At 42.4% G+C, this 23,186-nt stretch overlaps 2 protein-coding genes across 2 annotated transcripts; one reads left to right on the forward strand and one right to left on the reverse strand.

Annotated features, from left to right (window-relative positions):
- Positions 1–1,932: 1,932 nt before the first annotated feature.
- Positions 1,933–4,951, forward strand: cgrrf1 (cell growth regulator with ring finger domain 1). The gene is made up of 6 exons (XM_036550464.1): positions 1,933–2,039; positions 2,767–2,903; positions 3,150–3,327; positions 3,978–4,125; positions 4,226–4,333; positions 4,502–4,951. Exons 1-6 carry the CDS (start codon positions 1,936–1,938, stop codon positions 4,847–4,849), a joined length of 1,023 nt encoding a protein of 340 aa, XP_036406357.1. The 5' UTR covers positions 1,933–1,935; the 3' UTR covers positions 4,850–4,951.
- Positions 4,952–14,211: 9,260 nt separating this feature from the next.
- On the reverse strand, positions 14,212–17,920 carry LOC118792659 (prostaglandin E2 receptor EP2 subtype-like). The gene is made up of 2 exons (XM_036550553.1): positions 16,646–17,920; positions 14,212–15,655 (listed from the first exon to the last, which is right to left on the reverse strand). Exons 1-2 carry the CDS (start codon positions 17,741–17,743, stop codon positions 15,395–15,397), a joined length of 1,359 nt encoding a protein of 452 aa, XP_036406446.1. The 5' UTR covers positions 17,744–17,920; the 3' UTR covers positions 14,212–15,394.
- Positions 17,921–23,186: the final 5,266 nt, after the last annotated feature.

Consider the following 23,186-nt stretch of genomic DNA (forward strand, 5'->3'; position numbering starts at 1 on the left):
ATATTAATATAATCGGGACGAACGTCAAGTGCAATGACGAAAAAATCCAGCCAATTTCAGTCAGACTTGACTTACGAGGACATAACTTAATTGTTCACATCACATTACATTTTACATTGTCATCTTATCCAGAGCGACTTAAATAGGTTACAACTGTTTTTTTCATTTATACAGCCAGATAACTTTTCTTTTGACACTTGCCAAAAGTTTTCGTCTGAATGTTTCTTTTCTACTTGAGCAAAGACACAGTATTGTTTCCATTTCCATTTAAATGCAACTTTGAAAGGGCCTTAGTGTTAGCAGTCAGCAGTTCTGAAGCTGGTCACACAGGTCTGTGGTTTCAACATCACATGTTAAAGTGGACATTCAGTGTTGCAATCCATTTAGAAAATAAAAACATTCATATCTTACTTTTGGTTTTTCACTGTTCATTGTCTTATCCTTGCCCATACCCACATCAAGTTAAACTGTATTGTATCTGAATTTACTAAAGCAATTCATGTTAAGTACTCTCCTCAAAGACAGTGCCATACCTGAATATACAACTCACAGCCTTTGGCCAAGGACTGCTTTGTAGTGAGAGTGGATGAGTGTCTGTGACCTTCTGGATGCATGTGTTGATTCGATATGTGACGTCACACAGGGACGTAAGAGTAGGGAAACCTGTCGTCCACAGCGTACTGAAGCAGAAGGTCAGTCATGAGCAGGCCCATCATGTTCTGGGTGACAACATTCCTGACACGTGTCCTGTTACTGTGGCAGGATACAGCCGGCTCGCCAAACAGAATCAGTGTCTGGACTGGGCACTTCATGACTGAAACTGACTTGGCTCTGAGTCTTTTTCGTGTCTTTGTGCTAACCCAACAGACCACCCTATGGTGGGCAGGCTGAACTTGTGAGAGAGGAGCTGTTACTACCCACAATAATAAAATAATGTCACTACAGTTTTATATTACAAAGAGTAATGATGAATAATAATTTTGCACACAATTTATACACACACAAACACACACATCCAGGCAAACTTGTATGTGTGGCTTGGGCAAACCCACAGTAAACCTACAGTGGGCCCAGCACATGGCCATCAGTGTCATCAGGCCCTTGTGAAACAGAGAGCCCCACTCACTTTGGTACAAACAGCACCTCCCCTTGTGACTCACAATGTCGTAGCTGTCTCTGGCGTCAGGCTCAGCCAGGGTCAGCAGTGCCACAAGGGGGTAGCATGCGTGCGGCATTAATACAGGGGCCTAACAGGACTCATCTGGATGATCCTTATTGTGGGCATTGGTGTACTGGCCTGCACGGGGCAAACACTCCAATGCTCACTGTAAACCTACAATGGGCAAACAGCAGGAAAGCCCATGTTATCTATGGTAGCTGGCCTTGGAAAGTATTTTAACTGGATGATAAAAAATGTACTAATTGGCACAATCAATCTAACACAGAATGCTCATTATTCAAAGAGAAATTATTCTATTTGCTTTTATTAGGATAGGAGAGAAAATAAAATCACAAAATTTGAATAAAATGTAGTGTGTAGTGTAGATACTAGTAGTAATGTAGATACTACTTTTATACATGCAAAATTATTTTTTTCTGTTTTAAGCCTTAGTTGAGAAGGACCAATTCTTGTATTCTTGAGAGATTCATGAGACAGAATGCTCTACTACAGACGTGTAAAAGGACGCACATTATCTTCACCCCTCTGTTGTCTTCCACACCTCGAGAATTGGAGGCGGTAACCACGTGCATGTGAAAAAAAACATAAATGAATCAACGAGTTTTATCCTTTTATCTATAAATAGTTCCAGCTCCTGTTTGCCTGTTTGAGCCACAGCTCAATGGGTAGCAAGGAGGAGACAACGTGCTCCTCCTCCAACGTAACACAACATGCACGAACGTAATGTTACGTCATTGCATTTATGTAGCTTTGACATGGCTGCTGTATTTTTAGTAATGTTGTACGAGTACTCTCCTCTTTTTTACATCAGCGTCGTGTCCCTATGTTTCATCATTACAGCTGCTATGGTGCTGGGCTGGTAGGTTGTTAAGGAAATTCATTCCTTTTTCATTTTGACGAGTATTAGTTAACTGATAGAGGTCAGATAGCCAAATGGAGAAGTTAGCTAGCTAGCTAATTGGCTAGCTGTCTAGCTATCAAACGCACTATAGCTATCTCATAATCTAGTGTACTGTATCTCTCTAACTGAGAGTGAAATTTCGCATAATTTTTCTTAGTAGCTGCCACATGGACTGCAGTCGGTGACAAGCAGAGCGCTAACCATCTTCTCACTTTCGGGTGTATAGCGTTGTTGCTCGATAGCATCTGGCTTGGCTTGTTCCGAGAAGTGTTCTTTTGCAGTAACTGGCAAATGCTGCAATTTGCATTTCGACATCAAGTTGTTCGTGTTTTTCTTTTTCATAGCTACGCGGCGAATATAAGCAAATAAGAAATAAACAATCCATTTGTGTCCAGACAAGATGCGTTGTATGGTTTCGCTTACACAAGGATCAACGTGCAGATACAGTTGTGTGAAGTAAATACTTTAAGCTTCGCGCATTATCAGCTACATTCGATTTTTGATAAATAGAATATGCAGAACTTGACTGTGATGTATTTCCAGTACTTTCACCCGAAAGCCGTACGCAGGACTGAATTCTCCCAAAATCCTGTATACTACACAGTTACGTCCCTGGATGACCGCTTTTAAAACCTCATATATTCATGTGTCCCTGACATAATTCGTTTTTCGCTCTGTCTGAAAGGTTTGGTTTCGACATGCCGGTAATTTTGCGGAGCTCTGACGAGGCGGACTCCGTGTGGAATGTCCCGGAGAAGAGGATGGTGCAAAAGACCAACCCGTTTGCGCTCCAGGTCAGGGCCTCTGACGCGTCTGTAACAGGTGAGAGACGTCAAGCGACGTGCTTGCACGTTTCAATAGACCAGGGAACCACACACAGAGAATATTCAAAGGATATTCTGTTTGGCAGTTTAACCACCGTACACCATTCAACTCCAACTCCAAATACTCTAGGATGTAATATTAATTATTTGGCCTTGTTTCAGAAGTACAGTTAAATAAATAAATAAACCAAGCTCATATCATAATAAGAATGATTGTGGTAGTAATACTGCAGTCTTCTGCTAGGGGGCGTGGCGCTGCGTCCCGGCTGCCTGGAGGAGTGTGTCCTCAGCTGCTACTGGGGCTGCAGCGTGCCAGCCCTGCAGGCAGCCCTCCACACCCACCAGCAAGGCCTGAGCCTCAGCACGCCGCAGCTCTTCCAGGAGGCCCTGCACTTCCAGTACCAGCACTGCCAAACCTTCCAGTATCCTTCAGCATGCTTCACGGGAGGGGGGGGGCTGTGGGCTCAGCACGCAGGTCAAAGCACTCCTGTACATCACTGAAAACCTCCACCAGGGGGTGCCTAATTCTGGCTCCTGTTTCTCATGTTAAATGCAGTCAAATCCTGGCTAGTGTTCCACATGATCACAGTGATAACAGCAAGTGTTTGTAGAAGGGCAAAGTGTACTGTAGCAGAGAAGGGTTTTCTATAGCTGTGGCATTGCTTTAGCTGTGTGTCTAATAGAGGGGTATGGTTTTGTATAGCTTTGCTGCATCTTAGCAAGGTGTTCTACAGCTATGCTATAGCTTAGGGGATTTACCTGTTGCCGTTTTTTTATCTTCGGCAGGGTGTGTTGCAGCATTTCATATAGCTATGCCATAGTTTTAACAGGGCTTCTAGTCAAAGGGTAGGGTTTGAATAACTGTGGAATAGCTTTAGCAGAGTACACTGCTGTAGGGCTGTAGCAGGGCGAGGTGTAATTGAGGACCACTGATCAGCCGGGGTCAGCCTCCTGATTGCTTGTGCTGTAACCCTGACAGTTGCACAGACTAAAGAAACCAGCATGAAAGGCTGTATCGTGTCTCATGTTTAAGCTCTTGTTCAGACACAGTGTTCTTTGACCAAGCCCTCAGCATTGAGAAAGAAGACAGAGAGGAGCGCGTCAGTCGGATACCGGCGGATTTGGGGATTGTGGATTTCGGGTTAATGCCGCGCGCATGCTACCCCCTTGTGGCACTGCTGACCCTGGCTGAGCCTGACGCCAGAGACAGCTACGACATTGTGAGTCACAAGGGGAGGGGCTGTTTGTACCAAAGTGGGTGGGGCTCTCTGTTTCGCAAGGGCCTGATGACACTGATTAAAACCTTGCTGTCACTTTCAGGTGGCAGATGTGACTGTGATTCACGTTCCGGATGACAAATATCCGCTGTCCGCGCGTGTCCTCTATCAGTACCTCCTGACGGCACAGGGGAACATGTATGAGCTTAAGGTACCGCAGTGTCTGTGTCGAGTGCTTGCACCGTCTGTTCTGTCAGTGTCTGCTCTATTTGCTCTGATTGTCTTTGCTGTCCATTAAAAGCATCTATGCTGTCTGTCTGTACCAAGTGTACCAATCCTCACAGCTCATTGGTCTGTTTTTTTTCCCCCCCTCACACAGCCGCTCTTCATGTCTGCAGAGGAGGGCGACCAGTCTGAGCCTTCAGAGCCCGCCTCTACCCAGGAGCCCAGTGTGGAGGGGGAGGGGTCGAGGGTGGAGCCAGAAGGAGAGGAGGAGGGGCCTGGCTATGCGGGCAGAGACTGTGTGGTGTGCCAGAACGCCCCCGTGAACAGGGTGCTGCTGCCCTGCAGGCACACCTGTCTGTGTGACGGCTGCGTGGCCAGGTTCCAGCACTGCCCCATGTGCCGCGCCTTCGTCCTCGAGTCCTTCGCCCTGTCCCTGCAGCCTCCCGCTCAGCGGGAGGAGGACGAGGAAGAAGAAGAGGAAGAGGAAGAGGAGGAGGAATAAAAACAGCCTATGTCTCCTTGGTCAGGACAGGGCAGCATAGGTTCACTCGTTACTTCAGGCCGAGGGGTCCTGGTGTTCTGACACGGACACCAACCCAGTTGGAGACCCTGTTCGCCCCTAGAGGCTGAACAGTGGGACGTAGTGGACAGACCTTGATGCAGATGGGAAGTCTGAAAGAATGGGGATATTCCCCACCATTCACAAATGACTGAAACAGTCCACAAAACCGACCCCCACACAGATATAAATAGTGTGACGCAGAGATAAACTCAGCATCACACAGATGTAAATACATTGTGACAGAGAGATAAACTTAGTTTTACACAGATACAAACATGGTCTCACAGATGTAAACTTCACAAAATATTTTGTTAAAAAAATTCAGTGTCATAACTTGGAAACTCTTGTAAAGTATGTGTGGATAATATGTACATATAATTTTTAGGCAACTAAACTAAAGTATAGTTTATTTATTTGCTTCTATGTGTAGGTGAAAACAACACCAGAAAGACATATTTGAAGAATTAAAATGTAAAGATTTTTTTGTTGTTGTCTCAGCTTTGTACTTGAGTATTTTAAGTATGGTAAAACTGGTAAAAACTCAGGTCAAATGCTGATAATTTTCTTTTTGTAATCACAAATTGGATTATTCTTTTACCTAACTGGTGGAATCTTAAAAACCACCATAAGGCTAACAGAAAGACAAAAGACAGTTGGGACAGTTGTAAAATCTTTCCTGCGATTCTGCCTAGACCAGGACCTACAACTTTTGTGCATCAGAGCAGAGACTCACAAGACCAGAACGATGAAGCTACCTTAATTACAAAAGCAGGGCTGTACGTTTTAAAAACAAGACGAGAAATGTAAATGGAAACACGAGGTAATTATGGAAAAGGTGTGACAGTAATGTGACTTATTGGCTGTGGTATGATTTGGGAGCTAGTCTGGTTGATGAGCCATACCAGGGTTGTGATGTATGCAGTCCAAATATCCGTGACAGGAGGAAACGGTTACTAAAGCTGAACTTAGACATAACGGATGTTTAGTGACTAGGGGAGTGGGAATGAAGTGAAACTTGAAGTACGAAAATAATACTATCCACACCAATACCCGGCTGCAGAGTAGCACACCTTAACGTCAAAATTCACCCTAAACATCCAATTTTAAACAAATAAAGTGGACCTACCAGAGGCTATGTAAATTTGAAATTTAATCCGAAGCAGGTAAAACCTTTTTTTAGCAGATTTGTTCAGAACTTATTGTAAAATATTGCCATACAGGATTAACAGAAATTTGTCATCGTCAGAAATGTGAGATGAAAGAAACCTAAAAATACAGTATTCGTTATGCGGATATATTAAATGCTTTTTCTGAGTGTGCATCGGCATACAGATTATTTTTTGTAAATGACGCATTTGCTAAAAAGCCACATGAAAGCACAACAATTTTCAGAAGAGTGCATTCTTAGAACATAAAGTTGTTTTTCCATTTTCTGTGCGGGTGGTTCTTATATTTACGCAGTTTTGATCAATCGTACATATATCATAAAATGAACGGCTTATGTCTATGCTTAGACATGCATGGGTGTTTCCTAATGAACGTTATGTGGTGATTATAAGTGTGTGGTTATTCTTGTTTCAGAGACAATTCTTATGGGTTGTTTTCTTGTGTTTTTAATTATTGCCTATTTAATGTATTTTATTGTACTTAAATGAGTTCAATATTGTCTTAGGCACCACACTGACGGGACGTTTCGTAAGTATGATTTTGAATCTGGGATTCTAGTTCCGTTTGCGTGCCGATGGCCCCCTCTGTTGGTAGGTCTCGACACATCCTAAGACGTTTAAGTAGGATACACTGGCGTACTTTTACAAAATGTTTATTCCTCGGGTATTGCTCCGTCTTGCCGCACTGTCCAAATCTACTACATATGGAACATATAGATTGTCCTGCAGTGTCACCGTCAAATGTTTTTTCTTCCGAAGCTGAAATATTTGTTTCCCCCAATCCCACAGCACACAATTGGCCGCAATACTCTCTCAAACCATTGTATGCGATATAAATACTTGCCGCTAGATGTCATTAAAACGATTCTGTTCAGTAAGCATTCATTTGGAGGCAACGGTAAACGTTATTCAGAGCAATACGGATTTGACAGTTTTCCAACTTCCGTCCAATAATTTTATTGTTTATTTACATTTGTTGACAGAGAAAGTGCTTGTTTAATGTTAAAATCTACGGGGGTGATAAACTACGGTACATCTATTGGCTGACCCTTCAAGAACCACTTGTAATAAATTGTATTACCAATCAATGTTGTGAAAACAACCTTGTGAGTTACATTGCTAGGAGGATTTCAATACCACGGAGTATAATGACAGCCAGGTTAGACTGTTGGGAAAATGTCGGATAGTATTTTTTTTTCCTTTGGCCTGCACAGCCCTCTCAGTATGTGTCTCAAACGGTGGACGACCTCAGAAGTGTTGGCTGAGCAGTTTCCTCTGGCGGTGCTCGGGTCCCAGTGAAAGCTGCGACAGATCACGGTGGTGTGTAAACAGCCCTGACAGAGCCCGGTTCAGAACCTCTCCCACACAATGCAGACCCGCCGGCTGCATAAGGCAGGGGGGTTGCTTCACTGGGAATTCCATCTCTTCCTCATTCGCGAGCCTGGGAAAAAGAGGACTCTGTGAGTGCTCTTGGAGTTGGTTCAGCTGAAGCTCATTATGGAGGCTGTGTTTTTAATATTCTCACAGATCCGTCCTGAGATCCATCAAATTGCCATCCTGCACCACGCAATCCCCGCTTCTTTACCCTGCTGCAGTTACCCCATTACTCACTACCATCATTCTAAACATCTGGGGAGAAAACAGCAGAAGATTATATTGCTGATGGCACAAGAGGGAGAAAAATGTTAAGGTTATAGGTTGTCAGCAATCTGGCAACCCTGGAGCCTTCAATCCTCCTGTGTGTCCAAAGCAAGCCTGAGTGGGAATTTGGCCAGCAGACCAGAAAACCCCTCTACTCTTTGCGGCAAGTGCTATGGAATCTTTAATGACCACAGAAAGTCCGGACCTCAGTTTAATTTAATCACATCTGAAAGACAGCGGCTCCTGCGGCACAGTGTCCCCACCACCTCACTGGAGGACTGGTCTCCTGTTAGATTCAGACAGAAGATTGCCCCCTACTGGCCCACTGACACCACTTCCCGCAGCAACCTTGCTGGTCCAGGAGCTTTCCCATCCAAGTGCTAACAAAGCCTACTCCTGCTTAGCTTGAGCCATCAGGCAGGAGAGATTTGCAGGGTGGGATGGCTTCTGGCCTTTTGACTGAAAAACGCTTTAATTAAATAATGGATACTTTAACAGAGCAGAGGTAATGTACACTTTAAGAGTAGTGGGTACATTATGAGAAAAGTGGATGCTTTTATAATGTTCTCAGGTCTCTTGCTCTCTCTCTCTTGCTCTCCAAGACTAGCAGACCAGTCTAAAAAGGAATGTTTCTCTGAGCTCAGAGCAGAAATACAGCATAAATCTTCATAAGAGACACAATGTTTTGTAAAAGCTTTGTTTTATAAATACTGTTTGACAGAGCTGCCTGGAGAAGAGGTCATGATCGTGAGTTAACAATCCTTACGCTCTCGATTTAGAAAGCAGGATCATAGCCAGTCCTTCCGAAATGGCGGACCTGAGAGGTTAGTCTACTCTGTGCCTGAAGCACGCGTCTTGGCGTAACATTCAGTCTTCCATCTAAGGAAGGCCTGGTTTTATTTGCTTGTTGTGTTTAATGCGGTCCGTCTGGCCAAACTGCAGATAATACACAAATGAAAAGAAGATAGATCACATTTCATTGTTACCAATGCACTGAACTAAAGTAAACTCTGCCACCAAAGTCAAAAGCCAGTTGGCCTGCAATGATCAATAATATTGCTGTCTACATTATTAATGTGGCTGGATAAACCTAGGTATCAATCATTTTCCCCAATGATTTAGTTGCTTAAATTTCTCTCAGCAGCTTATGTAAGATACATTGCTATTTTAGATACATTTGTCAACCTGGGTTAATGTTAATAAGCCGATGGGGTCATTTAAAAATGTAGTGTTTGTATGTATAATCAGAATCATTAGTATCTGTGCGTAACACCTGGCTGGTGTGTTCATCCTTACACCAGTTCATCCTAGACTTGTGAGTTAGCTCCTGAATGATGGGAATGTTGGATATAAGGACATTAAGAGCGAATTCTATATTCTGAGTTCAGACCCATGTTTGTGGGGACAAAACCTGAAAGAAAACCACCAGATTGTTGAGAACAGGTCTGGTGTGATGTGGATCAATGTGGAACGTGACCCTTTTATTTAAGGGTGTCTCATGATTTTTGCTGCTCAAAAAAATCCTTGTTGCTCATAAAACTGCCTCCTTTCCTCCACCCACATATGCAGTAAAAGTTCTTCTAATGGTGAAAAATCTCTTTTGTGATTCAGTGTTTTAAGAACTAGAGGTCTGACTGTCTCGCTATCTCTCATTTCAAACCAGAAATCAGGAAATGAAACCAGTTACCAGAAGTTGTATAGTTGTATGTGTATGTGTATGTGTGTGTGTGTGTGTGTGTGTGTGTGTGCGCGCGCATATATTTGTCTGAACTCATGCATTTTTATGTGTGTGTGTGTTTTTTTTTTTTTTTTTTTGGTTGTGTGGGTGTGTGTGCGCGTGTGTATTTTCCTGCTCTGAATGGAACATTCATTTTCAGTCAGACACGAAAGTGGGGTTCTCTGAGGTGGTTGAAACATGTGGGATGAGGTATTTCGGGACAGACAGTTCCAGTTCCAGCCCGCAGTGGGAGGAGCCCGCACCATGCGTCATGGGCCAGTTCAGCCCCGAAAACTCTCGAAAGGTGACAGATGACGCCATCAGCCAGGGGCGTTTCTAGCTATTGAAAAGATCAGGGGCTAAGTCAAGTTTGCCTGGGGCTTGTCTATTTTTTTGAAGGGAGATTGGCATCGGTAGGTTGGGGAGGTTATATCTACCTTTACAATAAATAAATATTATCACACCTTCAGACGCTGCAAGTCAAATTCCGCTCTGTTACACAGTCTGTCTGTTGTTGTGCTATAAACACCTTCGCTTTTAGGGTGAAAATATTCGGGGCTAAGCTTAAAATCTTTGGGGCCATAGCCCCGAATGATCGGACCTAATTACGCCACTGCCAGCATAAATTCATAATAAATGAATGAATAAATTCATTATGATTTCAGAGTGTTTGTAGGCATGGTGTTAAATGCTCACACATTTGGGAACCAATTAGTTCACTTCTTGACTACTTCTTGACTCTGATATTACTGATATTACTGGACTACAAGTTGCAAAAGCCAACTGAACCAAAAAAGAATCAGCTCAATTCTGCCATTTCTTTATTTGCAAAATGTAATTACATAACCACACACCCTTAATTGTGGTGAATTACGCAGCGGATGTTTGTCATACTATCTTGCAGGTGCAAAGGCAGAGCCCTACTGCTGATTAGACCCTACGATATTCTAACCACAATTCTAGTAGCACTCACACAGGGTTACACCAACTTTACATTATCTGCAAGCTAATACAGCATTGTTTTTCATCCTTCTTTAATATGTATATATTTTTTTACTGTAGCACTTATTCTGTAGGCAGTACAGTGCCTGTTATTGTAACACCGTGTGATAGTTTGACTCCTGCTCAGATTCAATGTTATTTCCTGTATGTGCAGTTGTTCACATGGCCTCTATATGCACTTTCCTGTCTTCAGATTTGCAAGTCGCTCTGATTATTGACATCTGCCAAGTGACGAAATGTAAATGTAAACATAACATTGTAAAACATCATCTTTGATTATGGAGATTTTCCACAACGCTTTTAGAAGCACACGCTTCACTGTTCTGTTTCATGCCATTGTAATATGCACGCTGACCAATGCTGCATATTTTATGCATGAATAAAATGAGCAACTAATCCAGTCGGGGCCCCTGTGGTTTGGCATCTGCAGAACTCTCTAAACAAATCCAGACAGATCGGGTTCCAGCAGGAGTTGTCGTGTTGGATATGCCTCCATGAGGTGATAATTGGGTGTAAATACCAAATGCAGTTCAGCCAAACCCATCTTGAGCTAGTGTCAGTCTATAGATTAGTCTACTGAGACGTCACAGGCATGGCCTAATACAACATCGCCTCGAGGCTGTTGAACTCATGGTGGACAGGTTTAGTTGACTCTGATGGACGATCTGATTTGATCACTATGGGATTCGGGCATGACTGTTTCATCACAGATCACAGAGTGATATCAATGACAAAGCGAAAAATTGCACCATGACACATTTATGGGTCTGGCAGGACCTCGCTGGCCCACAGGGTTTGAGTGTGTAAGAGCTGGCGAGACCCGTGGCTTGGAGCAGGGGTGCGTATGTGACAGCCAGCTGCACCCCAGCGGGATGCACTTTCACAGTGGCTTACAATAGCAGAGCTATTTTTCCTCCTCCAAGAGCGTGGACAGAACTCAAGCGCTACCACAGTATTCAAAGGGAGGTGTTCCCTGTCATGGACCAACACCGCTAGAAGACTGGAGGTTTGTCCTTTTACAGATCAAGCCTGTGGAGATTCACTCATTTTTTTATACCATGCAAGTCAGCTGACGCAGCGGTTACAGTGACCAGGTGACTCACCTAAGTGATTTTCACGTTGGGGAATTTTCACAGAATCTGCGCAGCATCTGTGCAGCATGATGTCATAAGTGAGAGAAAGGCAGAACACACCCCCAGAAAAACACCACTCCCCCCAATGAAAGATAGATACTCCCCTGAAGAGAGATGAACATGCCGCAGAGACAGATGGACTTACCCTCAGAGAGATGGACATTCCCTCAGAGCAGACAAAACCCCTAGAGAAAGATGGACAAACAGCACAAATACATCATCACTCTGACACAAGAGTGATGTGAAGCCCGCACTGCTGGGAAGTCAGACAAAACTATGACCATATTGTTTGCGTAGTAACTTGTCAAGACAAGACCAGATATGAAACAGGAATGTGAGGCTCCCTCAAAAAAAAACAAAAACAAAAAAAACAACAGCTAGCGGTGCATTCTGGGAGCTTTGAGTAGAGATGAACACTGTTTGTACCAGGGTTCCAGGGAGAGCACCTTTTATAGTTTGGAGGAAAGTATTCACAATGGCCTACTCTTACAACCAGCATTGGCAATGACAATTCATCTGTAGCTTGTACAAGAGTGGACATTTTAGAGTTAATTATATATAAAGGTTATTGGCAGCTGAAACCATTTCAGCAATATGCTGGAATCTTTCAACACAGGGAAAAGCTCCTTCATCTGTGAAGGCTGCCTGTCTCTGCATGATGTCTATTTCCTTTGAATAAGGACACGCCCAAGACAGAGCCCTGAGCAATCGTTCACAGCTGTCTTTCATTTTCAGGTAAACATTCGGTTTTCGAAGCATCTGTGGGTGCAGGGGTAATTTTAAGTCCTGCTGCGCTCCATCATGACCTTAAATAGTTGTGAATCCCATCTGAATTCATTTTGACTTAATGATGGTATGATGTAGTGGACTAAATGTTTTCCCAGGCCAGGGGAAAGACAGGAACCCTGGTAAACAGTGTGATTAGAACAATGTTCTATGAGTAGGGTCTGTTCCTCAACATCACAATGGGGAGCCCTAATTGGATGTTACCAACATGTGGCTACAATTTCCTAAGAGAGTAGGCCTGAGTATTTAATCATACATCACGGTCTAGAGCCAATGTAGAATAAACAATATGAAAAGATATGCATAAGTTCATATTTCACATAAATAAGAAAATGGTAGGTACACTTGGTTGTTTCTATAGCTCTGTGGTCTAGGCTCATAATGTGAAAGTTTCCAGTCCACTTCCCAGATGGGCTAGTGCTGTTGTCCCTTTGGCTAAGGCAATTAACCTGAATGGCCTCAGACTATATCCAGCTGTGTAAATGGATAACATCTATCTTACAATATGTAAGTTGTCCTGGCTAAGAATGTCTGCTAGGCAGCGTAATGAGCTGAGTTACAATCAGCAACTAAGCACACAAAATACCATAAACTTTGAGCCACACAATTTGTAAATTGCTGTGGACTCTGTTTACCTCAGCACCAGCAACACTGTCAGAAAAAGGTCCTTGATGCTATTGCTGGTGACATACAGTTGGGATGCAGCTGAGATGGGCTAGTCAGGCAAAGTTACTCATTCCCCTTCCAGGACTGAGCTGTTGACACATACTGTAGTAACTTAGAAAAGAGGAAGACCAAGCCCAGAGCATGTCACAATACCCAATGTAACTGGACGTTCCTTTTGTGGTTGTGTGACACATGACAATGACAGACCCACTAGATATTCCCATACGTCCTGTGCCAACTGTCTCCTCTCCAGCTCATGACTGTCAAGTGCTTCTACACTGTGCAGTTGCCTAGACTGCCATTACTGTCATCTTCCCCATACCCGTTTTTTCGATCACATTGACTGTCCATGTTCACAGCCCTTCACGTCCCCGCCATGTGCGACCGTATTGTCCCCCCCATTTTTCCAACCTCTCTCTGTACGCCTTGGCTGCCTGTACTCGACCACAACACCCCACCATATTTAGCCTTCTCCCTTTTTAAATCCCTTTCTGAAGACTCCTGAAAAGCTCATTGGTTGAGGTTCTCAATGCTTTGACCACAAGCCAAGCTGTACGGCCCAAGTTCAATCCCAGCTTTGTCAGAAGGCAACAATGATAAGACAGCCCGCAATGGCAAAACAAACTGTCTTCATTCTGCCGGGGATCAGGGGTTAGGGGTTGCCCCTCCCCCAAATGCGGTCAACATACATAAGAATGAAATAATAATAATAAGAAGAATAAGAATGAAAAATGCTTCTGTGTAACAGAAAATCTTTTCACAGGACACGCACTGTGTTGTCACAGCAATCTGAAGATCAACAATAAACATTCAGCATGCTTACTTTGCCTGTCTCAAGTTCTGTTTTCTCTGAGCTACACACTGTCCTCTCCCAGATTTTCAGGAGGCTAACGCTAGACCCCTACTAACAAATCTCCCTGTTATTATAATCATGAAAATACATGTGGCTAAAAAAAGCTCATTATCAGAAGCATCAGACTAGTCTGGACAGTTTTCCAGATTCAGCAGATGTAGCCAGCCATCCCCTGACATCAGTGCATAGCATTGAAAAAGACAGCAGTGTATTAGCTGTTTGACGGCACATTCACTCTTCAGTATGGGAGGGAAAAGCCTCTTGATGTTAATGTACATGGTGGCAAATGTTTTCAAACTTAAGAAATTCCATTTTGACAGTTCTTTCTTGGGGGGGTTTATTTTCACCCATGTTTGAGAATGCACATTATGCTACGGTGACCACTGCAGGCCGTGCTATCTACGCAACACAAACGTCAAAATCAAAACATTTTTTATTATTATTGGCTATTGTATGTACAGTATTTACATTCAAGTATGATATGTGATCAGATTAAAATACACTCTGTGTGTGTCTATTTCTTTTACCACAGGAAAAACAACAGCATTGCGGTGTAGTGATGAAGTGTACGTGGTAGACATATTGCTAGACATGCTAGAAATATTCACTGACATCCTCTCAATATACCCGCCACAGACGCCACAACATCAACATCCTCTTTAACAGAAACTGCTTCTGTCACACAAACTGCCTTTACTGAATGGAAAAGGCTTTTAAATGTCACACGAAATGTCCTCATTGAGGAGTACTGACTTCTGGTTTACAAAAGCACATTGTTCAGAGACGCTTAAGTGACTCAAGGCCTTTCATGCCCATATTACATTAAGATTTTGTCAGCTGTAATGTACTTACTCAGCCGCTCTAACATTGTATAACTGCATGTCCTTTCAATACAAAACAAAACAAAACAAAACCAAAAACGTATACATTGTAAACCACCCTTGTCACGTATATCTCATATTCAGTCTGGAATTCCCGTCATTTTCAATGTGCTGTTAGCAAGGTCAGTCACATTGACTGACAGCTATTAATAGCAGCATCGGGTTATGTGTCACATGTTTAAACAATCACAGCGAGGGCTCCTCTCTTGCTGGAGCATGGTCACACGGTCTATGTCTCCCTGGGAATCACGGGTGCTACTGGGCAGGCAGAGACTGAGTATCAGATAATACGGACACAGAATGACAATCCACAAACACACACATGCAAAGACACACAGGTGCATGAACACACACATTTCTTAAATATCTTTGAGCAACAGCTATTCAACCAATATCAATATGAAGAACCAAAATTTACATTATAGATAGCCCTCTTTGGACCAGACTACAATTTCAGCACAGTCCAGATATGTAGTTTTGCAGTAGGGCTGTTGATGTAAATAAAACTTAAATCAAATGCCCTGCTCCACCCCCAAATCTCCCCTAATCCTCGACCAGTGATGGAAATCTCTGAGATACGCATCCACATAACTGCTTCCTCAGGGACCGCTTCCTGTTTCCTGTCCCAGAATCAGTGCTCTCAGGCTGGGGTCTGGACCTTGCCCTTCTCCACAGAGGTACCGCTGTGGCAGAGCTCAAGCAGGACAGGCGCCGCTGCGCCTCTCGCCGGCGCCGGCCGGAAGACGCGGCCGCTGCACAGCGCCCCCCACAGGAAGCGCAGCACCGACGGCCTGAGGATGATGAAGACCCAGGGATCGATGATGGAGTTGACGGACAGGAAGCGCAGGGCGATGAGATCGACCGCGTCGCTTTGCGCCATGGTGTGAATGTACACACGGATCTGCAGGGAGCGCAAGAGCAAACAGTCACTCCTAAGGGCCTGTCACACAGGCACAAACATCCTGGAACATCCTGGCTCCTTAAGGCAGCCCAGGATAGAGCTCCTAAACAATCATCCCTTACTACAGAAACTCAACATATTTTTCCTGTATGTCTAACCAAGTAAGTCAACTTACCCAAAGTAGCAATGAATCAAACAGCTGTCTCTGTAGCATCATAAGCTTGCTAATGTTTGCTTTTCCCAAGATCATTATAAAAATAGAATCCCTAAAAATGTGCTACTCTTTGAAGTACATTTTCTTCTCAGTTGATCTTCTCAGTTAAAACAATATGGGTAAAAAAAACGGGCTTTTTAACACAGCTGTGCCCCTCCACAGGTGGCTCATATTCTCCCTGTGGAGCTGAGGACACCCATCATCACTGATGGCCACTTTAGCTGGTTCATGTGTATATATCCTGATTTCTCTCCTATCAATGAACCAACACAGTCAGAATGTTGAACATTCTGTTGAAAGTGCTTACGGGGTAGGGAAGACACTGAGCACTGGGTCATTATCTGTGTTTTTTTTTCCTTCTTTAATGTTTATGTTTGAATGATTAGAAATTGTTTGCAGGATCAAGCTCACTTTATGCCTCACTACAATACCACTTAAACTGTATGATTAAAATAGAGCCTTTACTCACAATTTACGTCAAAATACAGATAAACGTAAGCAGCGGTGACTTAAGCACACTCCACACGAGTTCCACCACCCACAAAATCCAGTTACAACCCACGAAAAAACCCATAGTTGGTCAGATCAAATTAGATCTTTGACCCTCCAACCACTATGTTCAATTTCGGGCACTTGTCGTTGGAGGGGGTGGGTGGATAAATGTAAACAGCTGCTCTATTTGTGAATGACCACCCATTACGCACATTTAACACGTAGCCTAACAGTGATACAAGAGTTTTTGCAGTTGCTTTGTAAAATGCGTTAACTAGTCTTACCATTAATGGAGCTGAACAAATGACGAACGCCACGGTCATGAACGACAGGAGGAGAAGGTGCTCCACTTCTTCTGTCATGGAGAATGACCTAGTATATCTTCTGTGCCGTCTCTTCAACGACTCCTGTGTGTCTTTGCGCCGTCGGTACATATGGCCCAGGTGAAAGATGACAGATACATTGCAAATCACCGTAGAGGAGATTAGTATAAGCATTATAGTGGCATAAATATACGCATAAGCTCGGTCCTTGACCTGTGTGTCTTTGTGGGCCATGTCAATAAAGCACCACGTGCCCGGACAGTACTGCACGTATCTCCCAAATTCCAAGAAAGGCAAGACGCAGAAAACGATACAAACCACGTAAATGAAAGGGACAGATATGTACCCGCAACGTCTGCTGAAATGTCGCTCGTAAAAGTAGGGGTACCCTATAGAGAAGCAGCGTTCCAACGCCATAGCGAACAGGATGGACAAAGTGGCCAGGCTAAAGAAAGTCATGCTGAATGCAAAGTATTCGCACACGGCTTTGCTGTGACTGAGGCCAACCATCGTCCTATTAGTCGCGTAACATGCCAGCACCAGAGGGCTAACGGAGCAAGTTCCGATCAGATCCGTGACTACCAGCGCGGTGACCAGCACGCGGAACAGAGACTGTCGGTCGCCGCTGTGCTCCTTCCTCCGACGGATCTCCAAAAGTATCAAAGCGATTACATTCCCAATAACCCCAGCTGAGAACATCAGAATGGCGATGGTCGGTTTCCCGGACGCGACCCATTCTCTCCTTTCACAGCTGTCATTGTGAGTATTGTTTAGTTCCATGGGGAAAACGGTTTGCCACAGTTCACGCGTTCCCTTGTTATTTTCTCTTTCGACGGTGGTAACATAAACTTGACATAAACTTGAAAAGTTCTGGTTTCCATTTACTGTAATGTCTTTGTACGTAGACTCTGTACATTTGAGCAGCTCAAACAAAGGTGAACGCGCACATTCCCCATCTAATCCAATAGACTTGATTCTGAATTTAAAAAAAAAGTGTCTCACTCTTTCGGATGAAGCAACAGCGAAGTCTTCGAAGAAAAGAAAACACTGACAGTTCATTGAAAGCTTGGCACTTCACAAGGCACTCCGGAAATGATCTTCGAGCACTGAGTGTATCCAATCGATTTGAATGTCTCCTCCGATCTTATTCCAAGGGTGGTCTAAAAGGCATGCAGTGGGCTAGTCCTGATGAAGAGGCGTGAAGCACAAAACCCGTGCGCGCTGAAGGACAAGTCATACAGACCTTTTAACGGAAAATAACGACATCAAACAAAATAATGGAAAAGCCTCAGTAGTAGTACTAATGATATTACATAACATACGTTTTATGAAACAGCGCGGAACTTGCTCTCATGGATGAAATGCTGTTCATTCTAGATAGCCTTGACATTTCCTGTTGAAATTACTTAAGTTATTTTTACACACGCTAGTCTAGAGTATGCATTCTTGTGAAACCCAATATCGTGAAATACAATACTGGAGCGACACATTTTTCAGTTCAATCCGCAATAACAAAGCTAACAGAAAACTTTTTATGACATATTCATATTCATTTTTTAATAATATTCATTTTTTCCTGTTCTATTCAAAGCTATTGCAAATTCTCGACTCTTCCACCACTGGTGACTGCTCTCGTGTCCTGCTCCACTGCAACCGAATCGATCCCCGAGAGACAAGCGCTGGCCTCTGCCTCTTTACCTAAATCAGTTTGAAAGTGACGTTGGTGCTACCTCGCAGGTTCACCATGTGAAAAAAAATCATTGTTCATTCATTATTCGTTGTTCAATGTTCCTCATCTCCAGGACGCAGATGGAATTCGTAACAAACTACATTAGTTCAGGAAACAAACCGCACTGGGTGCTTTTTCTGGATGGGGGGACTGGCTGGAAAACACACCATTTCCTTGTAGCCTGTCATATGATACCTAGGATCCTTAAAAAAAGTCATACCGTGCTGGTTTATTTGGGTAACACCGCTTATCATAATGTTTACTGGCTTTCCAAGCCTAAGGCGTAGGAAAGCTGTTCTTTCCCGTTGTTATGTAGATTTTTCTGTTTTTATTCGTTTTTTTCCTACTAGCGTTTTCCGCGCACAAAACTATGCCGCAGTCATTACCGATTTGGATGCAACTTGGTGGGAACAGGGAGCTGGACACGCCAAGGCCACACCCAACATCTGCCCCCACAGTTTTTTTTAAACAGTTGCGCGCTATGTTGTCTATGGAAGCGCATTGCATTCACAAAAGGGAAAAAAAAATTAGAAAAGATTTCGTAATTACGAGATAAGGTGTCTATTTTTTTTCCTTTTGTGAATGCAATGTGCTTCCATAGTTGTCCGCATTGACTACATTGCCCGATTTCCACGGTTTTTGGGTCATTCTCCGTTCATGTGCGTAAAATCACATAGTCATATATTTGTTTATGTTTAGTTAATGCGAAAGTTATTTTCCTTTTACAGCGCCGACGGAAAAAAGCAAGCGGGGAATGCACGGACCATCAGGTGTAGGCTACAAGGGGATATTATGTGGTTTGTTTCAAAGGCCTGGGGTATTTGATTCGGACACTGTCGGGGATTGTTAGGATTGTTTTATTTGGTGCCACGGGATCTAAAATGACTAAGGTCAACAGGATCTCTGTTAAATGTCACACCTGAAAGATGGATTCTTCTACAGCAGTGTCCTCATCACTGTAATGCATACTGAATTTAACTGGTCCAGAAGGAGGATTTTCCACTGGCTCACCAACATAGTCATCAACAGCTATGAGCAACATCAAACAAAATTCTGAGAGTGAAAAAAAAAACACTTAAATACAATTACATGTGCCTAGCAGATGCTCCCATCCAGAGGTACTTCTATAGCTTTTTATTTAACATATCATCCATTTACGCAAAAGGATACTTACCGAAGCAATTCAAAGTAAGCCCTTTGCCCAAGGGTACAACAGCAGTGGCCCATCTGTCAATACAACCAGCTATAACGTTTGGCTACAAGCCTTGCTCCTTCCCACTACACTACACTGTTCCTCGTGTATATGAACATGTGGCATGTGATGAATATATTTATACACCTGGAAGCAATTGCTTTTTATTATGTCACTGTGTAATGTGCAACGTTTACAATAGGTTCCTAGAAGGACATCCGTTTATTTGTCTAGCAGAACTGGCTTGGCTCCATGGTGTGGTAGCCATATTGCATGTGGGGAGTATTATAGGCTACTCATGAAGTTGAATTTCTCTTAACATTGTCAATTGCAGAGCATTTTGCACATAAGGTCATAATGTGACAGAGTCAAGCTATAGTTACAGTGTCCTTATACATTCAACTAGTTTATGCCTTATTTTGTATCTGAATCAATATCCATTATATCAGTGTGCTAACCTCGTGGTAGTAGTTAGATGTGGTAAATCCAGCTTCTTTGCGTATTCTGGGGTACTGGAGACAGACAAAATCAAAGTTAGAAATATCGCACTCTTTTTCAGCTAAATCTGAAAGTAATTATGTTGCATCATAATGTAAAGCATGTGGCTAAAATATTTACTTCAATATGGTGTAGCTATATTCTTTCTTACTTTGCTATCCAAATAAACAGCTGTCCAACCTGGTCTAGTTCTTTAATTGCTCAAGGGTCTAACAGCTCACTTTGTTGCCAGACTTATAGCCTTCTGGTTACGAGACAGTCTAGTATGCAATATTATATATTATATACAATAAAAGAATGACTCGTAGACATACCTCCTGTCCTTCTCGTTTTGTACCATTTTCTTCCTTTAAATTAAGAAAAAAAAATTAGCAAACTTGTCACGGACAAGACGCCGGCAATAAGCAATAAATCATGAATCTTCGTATTTACTTTTTGAGTAAATTAACAATAACTAGTGTGAAGAATCGACCATTTAAGATTTGAGGAGAGAGTACGCCTCCGTGTGGAATCAAAAGGTAAAAAGTGGAGCTTTTATGTTTTACAGTACCTTATCACGATCATAACCAAAATAAGTATATAATGATTATAGTTATTACAGAACATTAAACGTCTAGTGCTGATTATGAAAGGATCTCAATAAGCGCAACAGGCTACAACACGTGGCATACAACTATTTAAATGTAAATGTGAGCCATTTGATCCAATTAAACTCAAATCCTTTCATGTAATTGCAATATAATCACAACAAGCAGTTTTCGGCTTTTAGTAGACTATAACAAAAACAGTAGGCAGATGTGCATCAGTGCAACCTGTAGGTTATTTTACCAATCGGATACCCAGGAATAGTAACTGTTGTACAGATTATCTCAAATAATACAGAAAGTCGATTTGGTTTTAGAAACCGTTACGTGAATGATCATATGCTCTATAAATGTATTCTGATAAGGACGCCCCTGTTCTCATGCAATTGTTCGCAAAACCGGCGAATAATGGGCGCAAATCTTATTTTAACTCTTTAAACTGGTGTCTGGTGTCTTGTGAGTCGAAGTGTGTCATGGCCAATCATTGCCTTCTTCATTGTCAAATCCCTCCCGATAAAGTTTCTTTTGTGTTTGGGTCATACCAAATACAGAGTTTGAAAATTCCTCCAGAGATAAAAATAAAGTGCATGTGCGGTTTTAGGAATGTGCAATGAATGCCTCGCTTTTCTTGCTTCAGCTGCCTCTGTCCCACCAAGAACGCTGAATATGAAGTACTCATTACCAGTATTCTTTCTGAAAATCTGTATCGCAACGACTCTTCACAGGACAGATATTTTCACCAATCGAACAGTCGGCGAACTTCAAAACGGAGACAAGACTACTGAAGCGCTACTGACGACACCCATGCACGCTAATGATGGGATGCTGAGTGATGAACACGTAAGTCAATCTAACATATCTGTGCTTATCGAATTAAGAACGAACGCACGACGTTCAAAAAATGCTATCTCAAGTGGCAAAAAGCTGTATGAGACAATTAACTGTAAAGTAATAATCGACAAAATAACTTTTAAAGAATGCTTTCCGGATTTTTTTTTTTTTTTTTGAAAATGGTGCTATAAATGGTTCTTTACATAATATTGAATAGAAGACAGTATTAGTGCTGTACTATTTTGCGACGGGGAAATCTCAGAAAAAGTCCTTTTTAATGCAAACGTGTGTGTACATCATGTTTATAACGCTTTAGATATCACCAGGCCACAGTATACGATTCTTTACGTCTTAAACACTGGTATGAAATAGAAGCTGACATTAACACACCACTCAGTTTGCTTGATGAAAAAACTAACCAATAAACCATTGAATTGGGGTCTACTATACCGCTGGCTACCACGAGAAACTAGGGCACTGCATTTACTTATTTATTTATTTATTTATTTATTTTGCAAAGGTCAGTCTCAAAGACTAACATCATGGTGGCTGAATCCAACACCAAAATTTATAATATTGAGATGATTCTGAGATCTTGAATTTCAAATGTTTTTTGTAAAGTTAGAACTAAATATTTAATATATATCAAAATTAATAAGGGTTAGGGTCAACCATTTCAGTTCAGTAGAGCTTGCCGCAACTAATTAGCTGAACAACAGATTCAATCATATAATCTTTTTAATAGCACAAGTGTACCTTAAACCACTTTAAAGAGACATTTAAAGCATGCAAAGTCTCATAACATTTACAAAGAAATTCACTTCAATGAGAAGCACTATAGCTTTAAGGAAGATTAAGATACCAAGATTTGTGTAGTGTATGGTACCCACTGTTGTAGTTTGTATTGTGTATTCCCTTTGGCATTAATGCCTGTCACTCCCTGGGTGTTTTCAGTCTGATTGAAAGTTACGGGATGTTCCTGAATCATATCCCGTTCCAGTTGTCAGTTACAGTGCAGTGATTAATCTTGATTGCACTTGGCGCAGTATGAACGAACCTGAGTGGTACTTGAGAAGAACTGGAGAAGCTAGTCATGAATGTCATTGATGCTTAAGGACATTGACTAGTAGCAACAATGTGACACCTAGTAGTGCTGTACAGCATTGAGCATATAAGGTGCTGCATATATAATAAGAAGGGTGTGGAGAATACAGTCCATGCACTAGGGAGTAGAGACAATTTCGTATCTAGTATAGATTCCATACAGGATAACCTGAAAACAGTATAGTGTATTTAGTAGCATAGTAGCATAAAGTATATAGCACAAAGACAGAATTGATTGTACAGAGTATGTGTGTATTGAGCCTACATGTGTCAAAAGAGGTAGATCTGGAGACCCCAGTGACATGAAACTATTATCACTGGAAACTTTGCTTTAGATGTGTGTCTCAGTATTGCACCTGGTTCACTCACAGTTGAAAAGCTATTGCAATAGAATATATAGAATGTAGCTCTTATTGAATTTTGTAGGTGATGCATTGATTCAGAAATGGAGAAATGCAGTGAGCCTTTAGCATGGTGAAATAGCAGAATGGCCCAGGAAAAGCTGAACATGGCTAATGGAAATATAATAGTAGTCCACTCCCTTACCTGTGCTCTCTGCCTTTT

Source organism: Megalops cyprinoides, chromosome 17 (assembly GCF_013368585.1).
Source record: "Megalops cyprinoides isolate fMegCyp1 chromosome 17, fMegCyp1.pri, whole genome shotgun sequence".
NCBI classification, from domain to species: Eukaryota; Metazoa; Chordata; class Actinopteri; order Elopiformes; family Megalopidae; genus Megalops; species Megalops cyprinoides.